This window comes from Euprymna scolopes, chromosome 27 (assembly GCF_053919585.1).
Source record: "Euprymna scolopes isolate OS-2025 chromosome 27, ASM5391958v1, whole genome shotgun sequence".
NCBI classification, from domain to species: domain Eukaryota; kingdom Metazoa; phylum Mollusca; class Cephalopoda; order Sepiida; family Sepiolidae; genus Euprymna; species Euprymna scolopes.
In genome coordinates this window covers 64375577-64393327 of record NC_136508.1, presented here as the reverse complement: position 1 = coordinate 64393327, position 17751 = coordinate 64375577, and the positions used below count along the sequence as shown (strand labels likewise).

Genomic DNA, 17751 nt, shown 5'->3' with positions numbered 1-17751 from the left:
TCTCTCTCCACATTAAAAAACGGCCTTGTGCCTAATTTGCTCAGTGAGGAAGCAAATAAATACATACCACTCTAGGATTGAAAGAATCATAGAGTGGATGAAACGTGTAGCTTAATTGCCATATATATTTTATAACTAACTAACTAGCTCTACCTACGTATTGAGCACTATAAATACTTAAAGTTTACGCATAAATTTATACTTTCGTATATTAATTTATGTGAGTAAATGAAGTATATACATATATTTCATTGAACAGTAGGGAGATAATTCCAGTTTGTTTCTTTTTACACTCGAACAGGATGTTTGAACATTGGCCTGCAAATGGAAAAAACGGATCGCAAGAGAAACAAACAGGAATAATCCCTGCTGTTCAATGAAACATGCCATTGTCATGGATTGTTATCCTTGCATATACAGTCACTGTATATGTAGTCATTTCCAGATTTAAAAAAAAAAAATGAATGGTTATTATTAAATATTGAATTCAACTTTAAAAATGAGTTTAAATGCACACGTTTAGAATTGATATGAAATAGGCTGGTTTAATTTTAAATTTCCATGGACAGACTTTATTTCCAAGAACTTCCCATTTGTGGAACATATTATCATAGGATTATTTACCTAAAAATCGGGGATTTTTATTCTCAGCCCCCAAATCAACAGAGATTAGACCATTCCTGTAATGACCTGTTGATTGACCCTATGCTGTTCCAGGATGTTCACTCTCCTAGGCTTTGCTTTCTTGTTTTAAGAAGGGGTTGGTTTATTACTAATCGCCTGAGGCGCCTCTACTGGAGAATACCGATGAGGCTACCCAGAAATATTTTGTCAGAGTGCTTCTCCCCTGGAGCACTGACTTTTCAATTCTACCTTTCGACCTTGGTGTCACATTTCTTATGGTGGGAGAAAAATAAATACCCCTTTGCTTGCAGGTTACAACATGGCTGTTTTTAAATTCAATTTCAACAAATACTTGGTTATTAACAGTCCTTATAAGTAATCCAATTTTGTTTTCCATTTATCATCTTCAATAGTCTCATAATATTCTTCAGCATTAAACAAACGATCTAACCATTTCACTAACTTATCCTTGAGTGGCTTCTGACCTTGATAACCATCAATAATTAAAAAAAAAAAAAAAAAAGGAAAAACAGAAAACAAAAAACTGTTTCGAAATTTCCACGGTTCTTTAAAAAGCGAAAGAGAAGGCGGGGTCAGAATTTTCTCTGGGAAATTCCAAATTTGGCAGATAGCTATGGCATCCACCCTCTCTTCTCCTTCTATGATGTAAGTAATTTACTTATGTTTTATTTTTTAAGCATTTTCGGATTATTATGGAATGAGCACCAAATTTACAGATTATAAACAAATCATTAAAAAAAAAAGTACTTGTAAAATTTTTAGCAGGGAGATCATTTTTTCTATATAGATTTAATATAAAACGTTCAACATTAATTTATAGCAAAAAGAAAACGATAAAGTAATATTTTCTTTGGTTTTGTATTTATCCTTAAGAAAGAAAAAAAAATGGTTACCTGTCCTGTACTAGAAAATTATGCATTTTAGTTAACACCCTTAGTATCTTTCTGTTTCTGAAGTAATATTGACAGTTTTTCTGGACGAGTTTTCAGCCTTATAACTCTTGCTTTCCTTATTTTTCTTTAGTTCTTGCATGAGCAATGTTCCTGACAAAGGGGGAAGAATTGCAGTTTTCTGTTTTGGGTCAATTGGCCTTCGGGACAAGATCAAAGTGTAGTATCTGTTCCGGCAGATACTACAAGCTATGACTAGCAAAGACCAGATGTGGGGGCAACCCCACATGCCTGACCTTTAAGCAGCTCCCATTTCCCACCTCTCGGGAGTTGGCCCCCTCTTTCCCTTCCCCCTCCCTTCACTCCTCACATTAAAAATCGGCCTTGTGCCTAATTTGCTCGGTGGGGGAGCAAATAAATACCATCTGTTCCGGCAGATACTGCAAGCAAAGACCATATGTGGGGGAAACCCCACATATAAGACCTTGGTCAATGTAGGGGCAACCCTTCATACCAATTGTTACTATCCAGCTCCCCTACTCCCCGGGGAGTTGGTCCCCATTTCCACTTCACTCCTCACTTTAAAAATCGGCCTTGTGCCTAATTTGCTCAGTGGGGGAGCAAATAAATACCTCAAAGTGTAGTATCTGTTCTTCAGATGCTGCACGTCAATTTCTTGTTCTCTGTCAGTGGAGAAGTCCTTCACGACTGAGACAATTTTTATTTTTGTTCCTTTTCTCCATGTTAAAAAACGAGGAGGCAAGGGGTGGCAATGCGAGGTGTTCAAATGTTATTAAATATGAAACATTTCAATAGAAAAGAATGTTATAAAATAAAATATAACAGTTAAATTAAAAAAAAAGGAGTTGGAGTATTAGTTACAAAAGTAAGGAGTATTAGTTACAAAAACAATAAACATTTTCTAAATTCCGATACAATTACCGATTCCGATTCTTTCCAAATCACCAAATATTTACCTGTAGATTTGTTTTTCTTTAGATTAGTGTAAAAACTTATGCGATATATTTTTGTGAACGTAAAAAATACACTTGTTTGGGTGATTTATATATTTTACTTTTGTTTCTATCTTAGAACCAATACACATTCATCATTTTATCTTTAGTAGCAGTCATGGAAAATTAAGTTTTAAACAAAAACATACCAAATAATAAATAATTACAAGAATCGGTTTTGGCACCAGAAAGTAGGTACAGTTTTCTCTGATTCCGATACCCATTTTGATATCTTAAAAAGTTTCGATTTTATCAATTCCTGATTACGATTCTGATCAATCATCCCAACTCTAGTTAAAATATATTCATGGAACAGACCAGTCAGTTAGTTAGTCGGAGATGTAGTAAAGTTGGAGAGGAGGTTGGAGTCAGTCGTGGAAGCATTCAACTGAACCAATGAGAAGAATGTAAGAACCACAGAGAAATGCATGCAACTCCACGTATATATATGCACTCACATAAACATCACAAAAACACTTGATGATATCGCAACAACAACAACTACAACAATAGCAACAAAAACAATAGCAATAACAACAATAACAACAACAACAAAACAGCAGCAGCAACAAAAGCAGTAATAACAACAACAACAACAGTAGCAACTACACCAATAACAACAGCCGCAGCAACAGCAGCAGCAACAACAACAACAGCAGCAGCAACAACAACAATAACAAAAACAGCATAATAACGATCTTTAAAATCATTGAATGTTTGCTACATTTAATTCTTGATACTTGTAGCAATATTTTTGATAAGATTGGAGCGTATTGTCACAGAAAATTGGAAGGTTCTACTTATAGACACTGGCGATAGGAATTGACCAATCAAATGAAGCCACGTTCTACTAACAGCCAATCAGAAACCAAAATTGCTCCATAAAAATATTGCATCTTTTAGCATCCCAACACATAATTTTTTTGTGTCAACACGAGAAAGATCTTTTGCTCTTTACCTGTAAAACTGTAAAATCCAGAAACTATCAAGCTACCCATCGAAAAATCGTCTGATATTAAAAGATGGCTTTCAATTCAAGAATACTAAATGGAGCAAATTCTCAATTTCGATTGGTTCCCTCTATTGTGATTTAACCAATCAGAAACAATCTCTCCTAGATCCACAAACCTATTCTCGGTTATTATATAAAAAATTGTGCTTTTTAGTCAGTTGGCTGGTGAGAAGGCCAAATCAGCCAACAAACCTACATCACTCAGAACAATGATGCAATTTCTTTCTTGGCGCACAAATGAAACCCGCCTTTAGCTTTGGGCCATCAGCTTCAACATGTAGACTTAACTGACCAAGATGGTGACACTTCACCATGTGGATAAACTTTCTAATAATTATATGAATTCTGCCAGTCTCACCAACTAACACAATACAATCTCCAGGATGCGTATGGTTCATAGTAATGTGTGCAAATCTTTGATAGTTATTATAAACTCTTGTCGACAATCAAAACTCTGAGGCATGGAATATTTTTAGACACAGGTTTATTTATCATCGACAAAGGCAAACTAAAAGGGAATGAAAATATTGTTTCAGAAACACATCAATATAGAATGAAGAGGGCTGTAAGCTTAATAAAATTGAAGAATTGACGATATTTTCGAGCATAAAAATAAAGCTAGCAAATAAAAAATACAAATTAGGAGATTAACGAGTTGGAAGCATGGAGAAAATATAGGCTACCATATGAGGAAAAGATAAACAAAGTTTGTTACATAAAAGGAGTAATACAAAAACTCACACTAGAGAGTATCCTATATCTTTAGAAAGCCACAATTCGCCCACGCATCCAATAATGTTGCCATATTTGGGCTGGAGCACTAGTCTTTCACTTAAATCTAATAGGTCCCACACTATCGGCCAAGCTTTATCCCTGTGCTTGTATTACAAGTATTTTAATGGCATATGCTCAGCTGAATTTACAAGACTCATGCCTTCTCGCCCTCCATAGTCCCGACTAACCTGACAAGCAACAAAATCAGATATCAAGAGATAAATTAGTTTGGAAATGATATAAGTGACGTTGCAAGCCTGCCTCTGCTCTATCGTTATTTTCATGGCAAGTGCTCGTTTGAGCTCGAATCTATGACTCCCCCCTTGCCAAACTTTCACAAAAAACACTTGACTAGCTACAACCACTATCAACAATTTTCCCCCATTATCTATCTGTGCTTAAATCTAAAGGCATATTTACATGAACAAAGTTTATTTCCCAGAACTGCTCACCTGTGGAACACTGTTCTATTGGCCTGCTTCCCAGTCGACTACAGTATGGTAGCCTTCAAGTCTAATGCAAACAAGTTCTTGTTGAACTGTTTCCTTAATAATCAAATTGTGCTCAACTTTCATCATTAACGATTGCTACACTACCACCTTACATTCATTAACCCTTATCCTCGAGTGGCCTTTAGGCCTTGATAAGTGGTGACTACCTTTAAAAAAAAACAATCACACTGTTGAGGTCGCTAGATGCTGGAAAGCCTTCTACTCGAATAGTTTCTTCTCCCAGCCTCTAGAATTCCCTCCCCGCTTCCTGCTTCCCTGATTGTACTAACTCGCAGACGTTTAGATGTAATGTGAATAAACATCTTGCTGCTCAACTCCCTACTTAGCCCCCTGCTAGAAACGATCCCAAATATTAGCCCCTTATATCCAAGAGCCTTATCTTAAGTGAAAATGAGTAAAAAAAAAAACAAAAAAAGAATAAATAATTACAGTAGCACTATTTAATTCTGTCCTTAGAGAGAAGAAAGAACAAACACTATACTACCTTCCTACATATTGTTATTACCATATTCTTTTTTTTTATGGACTCTTAATGTATTATTTCTTGTTCAGATTCATGGCTTCTGGATATGACCTTAAACTATATCCGATGGTGAGACCCCAGCTTGCGGGCTTTGGGGAGTGTGGAGCCACCCTTTAATTGCCATTGCTCCCAGGTCCACTCTGACCCGGAGTATTAGTACCTGTTAGGGTCCCAACTATGGGTTAAATAGAAACCGACTTGAAAAAAAAAAAAAAAAAAAAAGAATATATTCTATTAAAAACATTTTTTTCAAAATAACTGGATTCGGCATTAAATAACCCGAAAAGGGTTGATATGCCGTAAAACAAAAACAATCATCAGATTCATGGATGTATAATAACCTTTTTCTCACCCAGACTTATGGACACTAATATTTTCTTTATCATTCGGTCATATTCTTTTTGTCTTCTCTTGAATTCTGTACAAGTTCTGAAGATGAAGAGTTTTCGGAGGGTAGTTGTTCTGTATACGTCTTTAACTTTAAAATTTTGAAGTCAAAAAGCACAAAAATCTTCCTTCTGTGGACACGAAAAAATTATGTGCTGGAATGCTGTATGATTCAACATTTTTATGGAGCAATTCTGGTTTCTGATTGGTTGCTGGCAGAACGTGGCTCCATTTGATTGGTCAGTTCCTATCACCAGTGTCTATAAGTAGAACCTTCCAACTTTCTTTAATCATACCCCATCATTCATTTTGGATGATGGGATATGTCTCCTAGCGGCTTCGGCTGCAGGGAGACAGGGTAGAAGTACTCGTCAAGGATCCATTCTTGACACTTCGCCCGACAGGTGAGGGGCCGGGAACCAGCCCAGCACCTGTCGGACTGAGGTACACCGCCTGGGTAATACCTAGGAGGTCCACCTTCCCAGGCCTTGCCACCGGGTTTTCCAGTGGAGTAAGTTCATTGCTTACTGCCTGAGGCTCCCTGACCGGGGAATGGCGACAGGATTACTCAGGCAATTTTTACAATTGCAGGAGTGCCCCTCCTTTAGGGGAGCCTGCTGAATCCCCACTTTCCGGCTTTGTGCCACATTTTGCTGGGGTGGGCAGCAAATAAACCTCTACCCTCATACATAAACCACCCCCTTCCCCTCCCCCTTCACCTCATAAAAACCGACCTTGTGTCATATTTTGCTTACGTGGAGAAGCAAATAAATACCTACCCTCTTACATATAAAAAATATTGCAACACTCAACAAAAAAAAAAAAAAAGAAGCTTCTTTCAGTCGTTTACACGGAAATCCCGTCCACTGAACTCTTTGTTGTTCGTCTTTTTATACACTTTCTAATTTGCCATATTTGCATGCTTCACGTGACCTCTTCCGTCGCCATTTTTCTTTTTCGCTTTCCTGTCAGTAAGTCTACTTTTCATATCTCTGGCTTTCTTTTCTTTTTCAATCTTTTACTCATTCACTATCAAGTTTCTCCAGCAAAGAGATATGATCTAACCCTTTATGACCTGAATTATGATGTAGATGATTAAAAAATATTTATTGTTGATTTTAGTTAGCTTAAAGGATAATGATACTATGATTTTAAGACTTTTTCACTATAACAATCTTTCATTATGAAGTTCAAAATGTAACAGAAAGGAATCTGGTTATGTGGATGTTTTGAAAAGATTGACAGGAAAAAGTGACAGAAGGAAAAAGATTGCAGTTGGAGATTTGATTGTCAACCGAGTGGACGCCACGATAATTCTTTCTGTCACTCCCCCACTCTCTCTATCTACCATAAGCAAGAACAACAGGAGAAATAAAAAACAGACTGTTGCTTACACCAATGGTTGTTGTGTTTTGAATTCTTAAAAAGGGTTTATAATATAACATAGTTAAACTACCACTGAGAATGTTTGCATTTCATAAACGTACCTTGATTATCATCCATAGTGTTGGAAAAAAATTCTCCACATTCTGAGAGAGATGGCGGCATACTGAATGTAAGAAATGGACAGTTGCAACACGGAGGTATCTGGCATCTTACCCAGATACTGAACTAATACGTACAAGACGTGTTTGAATCGATTTCCACTTTATTTATGTTGTTATATTCATTTATTTACGACTGAACGAATTAGTTCAATCAGGTCATAAAAGGTTAATTAATAACACCTGTCTTTTACTTAATGAACAAATACGATGATCAATATGCTGGAAGTGCTCATTGTGAAAGATTGGTTTAGGAAGTGTTCATTTATTTTACTGTTGGAACTGTAAGTGTAAGAAAAAAAATCAAGATTACTTAATTATATAGACTATGTATGGATTTAGTCTTTGTAAAATAAGTCACTTCTGACTAAGTGTGTCACTTTTCCACATATTTACTTTATATTTACTCTTTATTTTAAGAAACAAAAAGAAAAAAAAGGAGTGGGGCTACCTATCCTTAACTTTAAATAATAATATCAAACATTAAAAATAGTAAGTTATAGCAAGTTTAATTGATGGCTTCATATAAAAAAAAAAAAATCAAGTTTTAAGTTATGGCAGGAGAATGTGACAAGAGTCAGAATTTGAAAAAAAACAAAAAACAGCGCCCTAGAGAAAGAGCACTCTGGTCTGTAAAAAATACGATGGCAGCCCTGTCGTCATTCCTTGGTAAGGGCACCTTAGGCGATTAACTTTCCTCAAACGGAGAAGGCAAAGTCTGAGGGGGTGGATCTCCTAGAATTGCACAGACCTGAGGCATACCTCAATCAACACAATGCAAGCTATCTTCACTATGGCCTAAATTCTGTTGACTTTAATGCCAAAGAAAACCCTGACTGACAGCAAAATTCTCCAATATTGCTATTTGACTATTTTTTTTCATATATAATGATGTTGGCAATGAAATCGCATAGGCATCACCTAAAAAAATCAACTTCTTACATAATTTTACTATTTTTGCATCTAAAATTAATGTTTAACGTAAATCACGAATCTAAATCGATTAAAATTGTTTAAACCAAGGAAAAAACAACAAAAAATCTAGTGTTAATCTTTTTCTTTTTTCAATGTCAAGGTTATGTTGAGTTAACGTTATGTTCTTTTAAGCTTAAACAAAAAAATGGATGAGTTTTCTTAACACTGTTATTGCAGTTGACCTTTGAGGTCACCGCGCATTCCAGTATTAAAAGCACTGATTATTAAATACAAATTTGCTGGGGTGGGAGAGGAGACATGCAAAAGTCATTTTTTCTTTTACCTCCTTTTTTTTTTTCAGTCTCAATCTCAGGTATTAATAATTATGAGGCATCTTTGTTGTTTTTTTTTTCGAATTGAATTCCAAAAGGTTTACAGAAACATTTAGTGCTTCTACAGAATTGGGACGAGATTTTGTAGTCAATAAATGGAGTTTTCAAATAAAAACAATGTTTTCTAATGATTTTTTTTGTCAATTCTAATAAGTTACAATGGTAGCTTCCAAATTATGCAGTCGAAATTAACTGAATATCATTAAATTATTAAAAAAAAACTACTTTAATCATGTTAACAGGTGAAAAGTTTCGACCATTTTGTTTGAATCAAAACGGAAAATTACCTCCCTATTGAACTCTTGTGTGTTTTACGATCGTTTTCATCACATTCTATTTTTTATTTTCTTTAATAAATAATTTTCTACCTTATCGGTTTTCGTAATTTTTGGATATAATCATCTTAAAAATACAAGGAATACGTAGATGCAATTGTTTTCATGTGAAATTCAGTTTTACGATTTCCGAAATTTCGTCCCGATAGTGTAGAAACGCCAAACATTTTTTACATATTTAAACAATTTTAATTCATTGGAATTCATTATTGAGATGAGTCTTATTTATTCATTTTTATTTATTGCGGACTATTATCCTCATCTTTTTTAGTTATTGTTTCATGACGTTTCGGCCAACTATTCCTCTGGCCTTCATCAGGTAGTAACTGCGACAGGATAGAAACTCTGAATCTCCTAACTGCATCCACAGCAATTACTGCCTTTCATAGTTGTTGCCCTTTGGGGCCCGTGGCGCAGTAGATAGAGACGTTGAATCTTTTTACGGTTCCAGGTGAGAATTGTCTGAAGATAGCAGTTTCAACCCTACTCAAAGCCGGCCAGAGGCTTACTTGGCTAAAACATGGTGAGACGACAACAACTATAGAAGGCAGTAATCTACATCTAAAATTTAAAGCGTTTAGACCCAGAATTGGCGGAGGCGTTTGGTAGAGTTTGCAGAGGTCAACTCTTTCAACTTTGACCTCTTGGCAGCAAAATTATCGCCCAAAAACTGATTAAAAAGCTTACTGTACGTCTGATTACCCTTTGTGTAAAGTTTCAAATGTTTAGAGACTGCAAAGGTTAAATCTTTTGAACTTTGACTCATTGGCAACCAAATTTTTTACCAAAAAACGATCAAAAAGCTTGCCCTATGTCTGAATACACTATGTAAAATTTCAAATGTTTAGATTAAAAATTGGCTGAGTAATTTGGTAGAGACCAAAGAGGTCAAATTTTAAAAAAATTGACCCCAATTTTGACCCCTTAACATTCATTGCTTTGGGCTCAAATCAAAGCAAAAGTTTGATCCATATTCAACTAACCTACATCTAAAATTTCAAGTGTTGAGATTCAAAATTGTCGGAGGAGTTTGGTAGAGTTTTCAAAGGTCAAATCTTTGAACTTTGACCCCTTGACAGCCAAATTTCTGGCCAAAAACTGATTAAAAAGATTTTCCCAACTCTCAATGCCCATTATGTCAAATCTCGAGTCTGTAGACTGAAAATTGACAGAGTAATTTGGTAGAGAAACATACACACACATACATACAGACAATTTCACTTTTATAGATATATAGATTACACACAAAAATTGGCGTTCGTCTGTGTTTGTTTATATTTACAATATCACGTCGGTTAATATTTGGGCCCGATGATGAATGCTCTGAAAAAGTCCCTTCTGTTTACCAATTTTTAAATATTCAAACGGATTTGACAGTTTTTCAGAATAACAGAATACTTTAAAACTGGTAAATACAAATCAGAAGTGACTCTTCCAAAGCATTCATTGTCAAGCTCAAATATCAGCTGACGTGATATTGTAAACAAACACAGACGGAACTTGATGAACGCCTTAAAATGATTTCTTTAATTAAAAGAAATTAAAAATAAGTTTAATTTCAAATTTCACTATTTCATTTCATTGTCGCACGATTCGTTTGATAAAATTAATTACTTGTTTTTAAATTGTATTTTAATTCTGAAATAAAATATTTACTTACTTTTTAAAATCATGAAAACAGAATTTTTATTCATTTCCTTGGTTTTGTTGCATTAAAATACTATTTTATTGTTTTTATTTATTTATTTATTTATTTATTTTTCATACAAAATTATTTTTTTATTTAACATTTTGGTCAATGCACTCCGTTACGCTAACTGAAGACGCCTCCACATTTTTCGATAAATCGACGACTTGTAACGGTTTTCAGGTATCCTGAAAAGAAATATCGCAGGAAAAATTACCTCAGACAAATAGTTTTCGAGATATAAATACCTGTATTTTGAAATGTAAATCACTGGCGGCCACGTTTGAACGGGCGGCATATGAAAGCTGCAAGCCTTCAGTTTTTTTTTTTTTTTTTTTTTTTTTTTCAATGCAATTCCGAAAGCTGTTCTTAACATGGAGAGGTTGGGAAGTGCTTATTCCGAACCGCATCTTATTTTTAATTTCCCCATGTTAATGACTTCCGGAATGAACAGGTTGGACAACCACTGCACATTGACCGAATTTTCTTGAATTTGAATTCTTGAAAGTAACTTTTTAGTGGAATTAGCTAGAAATGACGTTTGCATTTTGTAGAATTAACTTCACAATTCGTCTGCGCATGCTTATTGAACCATCTGGCCTCGGTATCTATGAAAAGGGTTAGGGGTAGGAAGGACACCATAGAGGCCACAACCAAGAATACATGAAATTAACAACGTTGGAAGTGTGTAGATTTTGACTCGATATAATTAAAGACAGACGAATATTGAAGGTTGAGAACCGATTTTATTTACTACTAACAACTTGTATTGGAAGAGGCAAAGTGTTCGTAGGATGGAATGTGATTTAACGAAGAATGGATTGTCCGATGGAGATATTTGACAGTCTGTATTACGGTGAAATGTTCGTAGAATGTTTGCAGGTATGTACGATTTAACAAAGAATGAATGCTCGTAAAATGTTTGTAGGTATGTATGAATTGACAAGGAATGAATGTTCGTAAAATGTTTGTAGGTATGTATGAATTGACAAGGAATGAATATTCGTAAACGTAACTTATCTTTTGGACGATGGAGGTGGTTAGAGTAAGCCGGTCATCCTGCTGTCGGTGATGCGTGTTCTGGCTTGTAACTGGAAAGCGGGTGACCTTTTTCATCAGCAGCTAGCAGCCCGGCATCTTCGTCTTCTTTTTCCTCCTCTCTTCTTTGGTTTGTATGAATTAGGCAGTGTTTAGAATTGAAGGCGTTTGGCCCATAACATGAGAGCGTAGTCGGCTTCAGTTCACTGGCGCCTATTTCTTTTTTTTTCTTTCTTTATGTCTCTTCAGGTTTGGTGACAGAATCCGTCCATACGTTCACTGACGCAGCGGGGCAAGTTCTCTTCTCTTCATCTCTTTAGGTCGGGTGGGAGAATCTGTCCGTGCGTTCACTGACGCAGCAGGGCGAATCTCCTCTTCCCTCCTTTTTGGTTCCCTCAAATCCCTCGTTTTATAGTGGCAAACTGGCTCCCAGTGACTGTGATATTTGAGGTGTTTATTTTAGGCGCGGAGCTCTGCCATTGGTCGATAATTATTTTGTGGTTATTTTATTTTTTTCTTCCCAAGCGGAAGCGATGCGTGGAGCCATCTGCAAAAGACGATTTTTCATTTGATCTCTCCTGGTGGATGCGTTAACATCCGGTTCGCTGCTAATTCTCATCATGTTCCCACAACCATTTCATCGAAACAACAAAGATGGCGGCCAATTTTTCAAACTATTAAAAATTACATTGCATAATACAGGTATTTATGCATAATACAGGTATTTATATTTCGAAAACTCTTTGTCTGCGCTATTTTCCTGGAATATTCGTTTTCAGCATACCCAAAAACCTTTAAAAGTCGTCATTTTTTTTAAAGAAAATCTTGAGAGGTCGTCAGTTACCGTAAAGGAAATGTTAATAAAAAGGGTGCTTTGTAAGGTAAAGTTGGCAGATCGATTTTTTAATATGTTGTTTTAAGTAAAATAAAATATTATGCACTTAATTGTCATGCTGAAAATAGTAATATATCCAAAAATTACAAAAATTCATCGAACAACTGCTTTCGTGTTTTTAGTAAAACAAAAACAACACACAAAAAAACTACTGCTACAGGCTACACTACTGGCCACCATTAAAATGTAAGGTGCTTCTACACTTTATCGCCGAAATTAGAAACGCCATTTTATTTCACGCACCTGCTGTCCAAATACAAGGGAGAAATTAGTATTTTAAACTATAGCCGAAGTTAGTTAGAAATAAATAACAGAAAAAAAAAAAAAAAAAAAACTTCCGGAAAGAACTATGAAAAAGAGTAAGTAAAGTGAAAGACATGTACATCAATAATTGTTTAATTGGAAATGTTTCGATTTAATTAATGAAAACGGGAAAGTTTTTCACGAAACATATATATTTTTTTAATCAAAAACAGAAAATGAAATGACATATTCATAATTGTTTAAACTGGGCGAGTGCCATTTGAAAATCAAAACATTTATTGTATAAAAATTGAAAAGTTTGTGTAAGAAAATATAATTTTAATAAAACAATTTGGTATTTTTTCAGAATAGGTCCACCTCCACAATTTTCTTTTACATGACGACTTAGACAGGTTTTCGACTATGCTGAATACGAAAATCGCATAGAAAATTTGCAGAAATCAGTAGTTCTCGCTATATAAAAAGTTGTATTATGCATAGTGTTCTTAGGCGACCATCTTTGTTACGCGCATGCGCGCGCGCCATAAACAAATCTACTGAGACTGCCACCTACCGGAGACACTGGTCTGGGATTGTCCCTTCCCCTACCACTTAGCGGAAAAATCCACTTTTCTGAAAGGAATAACCCCCCCCCCCCACACACACAAAAAAAAAAAAAAAAAAATGGTGCCCACAAAACTGGAAAAAAAAAAAATAATAATTGATTTTTTAAAAACAAATAAATTTAAGGGTTCTTTTTCTCGTTATGAAGTTCCAGTTTTCTGAAACTGAGAATGCCCCCCTCTCCTTGTTAAGTGTGTTACTAAATAATATTTCAGTTTCGCAAGAAAATAAAAATTAAAAAAAGATAAATAAATAAAAGGATTCGACCGGCAAATAAGTGACAAATAGAAATAATTTTTAGTTAAAACAGCATTGAATTTTTATAAAAATAACTTTTTGTTTTTGTTTTTTTTTTTTTTTTTTCGAACAAGTAAATAATTTAAATGAAATATTGAAATTATAAATTCAATTAAAAAATGTTGGAATCAAAGCAACATTGGATTTTTATGAAATTGAACTGTTTTTTCCAGTTTTGTGGGCACCATTTTTTTTGTGTGTGGGGGGGGGGTATTCCTTTCAGAAAAATGGATTTTTCCGCTAAGTGGTAGGGGAGGGGCAATCCCAGACCAGTGTTTCCGGTAGGTGGCAGTCTCAGATTTGTTTATGGCGCGCACGTGCGTAACAAAGATGGTCGCCTAAGAACACTATGCATAATACAACTCTTTATATATCGAGAACTACTTATTTCTGAAAAATTTCAATGCGATTTTCATATTCAGCATAGTCGAAAACTTATAAAAGTCGTCATTTAAAAGAAAATTGTGGAGGTGGACCTAATCTGAAAATTTATCAAATAAAGTAATAAATGTTAATTTTAGGTTAATTTATTTTTTTCCGGAAGCAACCGTCCTCCAGTTTAATTTTTTTGTTATTTATTTCATGCTTCGGTCATAGTCTAAAATAATGATGTCTCCCTTGCATTTAAACTGCAGGTGCGTGAAATAAAATGGTGTCTCCAGTTTCGGCGATAAAGTAAGTACCAAATGTAATTTAAAGGTTGCTTTCCGAGTTGTCTCCCATGTGTTAAATATAAACCTATTAAAAAAAAAAAACTGGTACTGGTCGCGGTAAGAGTTCCCTGCCGAACACCCTCCAAAAACAATGATGTCTCCCGTTTCTCGCGCAGCCGCAAAGGACATATTTTAGTTGCCATAGTAACAACACTTTTTATCGACATTGTTTTACTGTTTAAAGACATTACTACACATTTATTAATAATATCTCACTTTTAATCACTTTTATCGACTTTTTAAAACTTTTTTTTACTCTTTTTAAATGACAACGTTAATGTTTATGAATATTGAAATAAAACATTACTACACAATATCTTTTTTTTCTTTACTGTTTATGTTCAATTTTATCGACTTTTTTTTACTGTTTATGTGTCAATTTTATCGACTTTTTCTTTTCTTATATTGAATATTGAAATAGAAGACATTACTACACATTTATTAATAATAGCTTTTTTTTTTTTTTTTTACTGTTTTACTGTTTGTGTCACTTTTATCGACTTTTTCTTTTATGAAACTTATCGGCGGTTCTTGAAATTTACTTACCACAAAACTTGTCGGCGGTTCTTGAAATTTACTTACCACAAAATGATGATAGAATAATAAATTTACTTACGTTTAATCAATGTTATTTTCTTTTTTAAATAGCATTTTCTTTTTAAATGACGACGTTTTTACTGTTTATGAATATTAAAAGAAAAATAATTACTAAACATTTATTAATAAGAAAATGGGTGCTAGTGCACTTATGATCCGCGCTATATTTTAAATCGTATTTCTAAGCTTAAAGTTTAATGTTCATAAACAATAAAAACGTCGTCATTTAAAAAGAAAATGCTATTTAAAAAAGAAAATAACATTGATTAAACGTAAGTAAATTTATTATTCTATCATCATTTTGTGGTAAGTAAATTTCAAGAACCGCCGATAAGTTTCATAAAAGAAAAAGTCGATAAAAGTGACACAAACAGTAAAACAGTAAAAAAAAAAAAAAAAGATATTAATAAATGTGTAGTAATGTCTTCTATTTCAATATTCAATATAAGAAAAGAAAAAGTCGATAAAATTGACACATAAACAGTAAAGAAAAAAAAGATATTAATAAATGTGTAGTAATGTTTTATTTCAATATTCATAAACATTAACGTTGTCATTTAAAAAGAGTAAAAAAAAAAGTTTTAAAAAGTCGATAAAAGTGATTAAAAGTGAGATATTATTAATAAATGTGTAGTAATGTCTTTAAACAGTAAAACAATTTCGATAAAAAGTGTTGTTACTATGGCAACTAAAACATGTCCTTTGCGGCTGCGCGAGAAACGGGAGACATCATTGTTTTTGGAGGGTGTTCGGCAGGGAACTCTTACCGCGACCAGTACCTTTTTTTTTTTTTTAGATTTTTCAGTATTTTTGTTTTGAAAAAGGGGTTTGTATTATTGTACACATAGATTCGAAAAAGTTGTCAAAAAACAAATATATAACAAATAAATGTTATCAAAGGCAAGATAAGTTACTTTTCTACGTAACTGGATATATTTTTCGAGTTTTTATTCAATGTAACATGTTTATTCAGCTCGAAAAGCATACAGTGTTTAACGATGTATTGGAAAATTCAAGATGGCGTCTGACTCCCTCTTTAACACGGTAAGTTTGGGAAAAGGTGTTATAAATAAAAAACTGGATAAAATACTGTTAAAAACTCGCTCAATATATGTTACCGTGATATAGCTTGACATATATTCAGCGGGTTTTTAATAGTATTTTTCTAGTTTTTTTTTCATCTTGAATGTTCCAATACATCGGTAAACACTGTATGCTTTTCGAGCTGAATAAACATGTTACATTGAATAAAAACACGAAAAATATATCCAGTTACGTAGAAAAGTAACTTATCTTGCCTTTGATAACATTTGTTATATATTTGTTTTTTGACAACTTTTTCGAATCTATGTGTACAGTAATACAAACCCAAAAAAGTAAATAAAGAAAGTGAAAGAGAACATTTATCCGTAATTGTTTAATTGGAAATGTTTCGATTTAATTAATTAGAACGGGGAAAATTTTCATGGAACATTTTTTTTTATTATTAAAAACAGAAAATGAAATGACATATAATGGTTTAAACTGGGCGAGCGAGCGCTATTTGAAAACTAAAACAAAACATTTATTGTACAAAAATTTATCAAAATATAATTGGAAAAACATTTATTGAAAAGTTTACGTAAGAAAATATAATTTTAATAAAACAATTTTGTAATAAAAGCAACATTTATAAAATAGTTGTTTTTTTTTTTTTTTCGAACAAATAATTTTAAACACTTTTTTTTAATTAAAGCAACTTTGAAAAGTCAACAAAAAATTAACTTAAATTATTGTTGTGTTTTTTTTTTTTTTTTTTTTTTTTTTAACGGGGAAGTGGGTTGTTATTTATTTATTTATTTATTTATTAAACTTCAATCGTTCTCCAGTTTATTTTTTTATTTATTTCATGCTTCGGGCATAGTCTCCCTTGGATTTGGAGAGCAGGTGCGTGAAATAAAATGGCGTCTCCAATTTCGGCAATAAAGTGTAAAAGCACAATAACATCAACAACAACAATAATAATAATAATAATAATAATAATAATAAACCCTAAATATCATCGTGTAAATCCGAAGATTCTATTGTTGGCATTGGGTTTTTTTTTCGATCTTTTTCTAGTTATAATTATTTTTATAAAGATATCAGGGATAACTAACATCCTAAGTGAAAGTGATTTTTTTGCGGCACAAACTGGATTCGAACTTGAGACACACAGGTCCTCAAAGGGACGGTAGGGTTAGCTTTCAAATCTCGCTCAAAAGACATTCCTAAAATCTGTTTTCTATCAATATTTATTCCATAGTTATCTAATTTCCCTACTTTGCCAGAATCACCGAATTTGCCAAAGTTTATACGGCGAAACAACCTTTAGGAAGCAGGCGTTGATTCATTCAATCTTAACCCCCCCCCCTCTCTCTCTCTCTCTCTCTCTCTCTCTCTCTCTCTCTCTCTCTTACCTGTAATGATCACTGCCTTTTTGTAGACGGGGAGATGAGGGCTTGGTATACCCCCATGGATATACACGAGCATGGCGTAGAACACGTAAGTCCCATAGGTGTAACTTTGATAATATAAGTAGATGATAAGTATGAGAAAAAGATGAAATAGCCATCGCCATCCCTTGTTGTTGTTGTTGGCGACTTGTTGGCAAAGTTTGACACTTAGAAACAGCGCATATCCATGTAGAAGTAACGTGTGTTTGTTAGAGAAGGCGAGCGCTATCCAATCACCCAG

The 17751-nt window shown here is 33.9% G+C and overlaps 2 protein-coding genes across 6 annotated transcripts in view; one reads left to right on the top strand and one right to left on the bottom strand.

The window, feature by feature from the left end:
• LOC145248873 (11-beta-hydroxysteroid dehydrogenase type 2-like) overlaps window positions 1-17751 on the bottom strand; it is a 55096-nt gene that overhangs the window by 35567 nt on the left and 1778 nt on the right. The window lies entirely within an intron of this gene.
• Window positions 12267-17751, top strand: part of LOC145248871 (acidic mammalian chitinase-like) — a 208571-nt gene continuing 203086 nt past the window's right edge. For 3 of the 5 annotated variants that reach the window (XM_080110621.1, XM_080110623.1, XM_080110629.1), the window contains exon 1: window positions 17480-17559. In XM_080110621.1, the coding sequence (XP_079966747.1) occupies window positions 17509-17559 (51 nt within the window). In that variant the 5' untranslated portion in view covers window positions 17480-17508. Of the gene's footprint in view, window positions 12370-14334; window positions 14402-17479; window positions 17560-17751 lie in introns of those variants that run through there. The other 2 variants (XM_080110625.1, XM_080110624.1) reach the window with 2 other exon arrangements.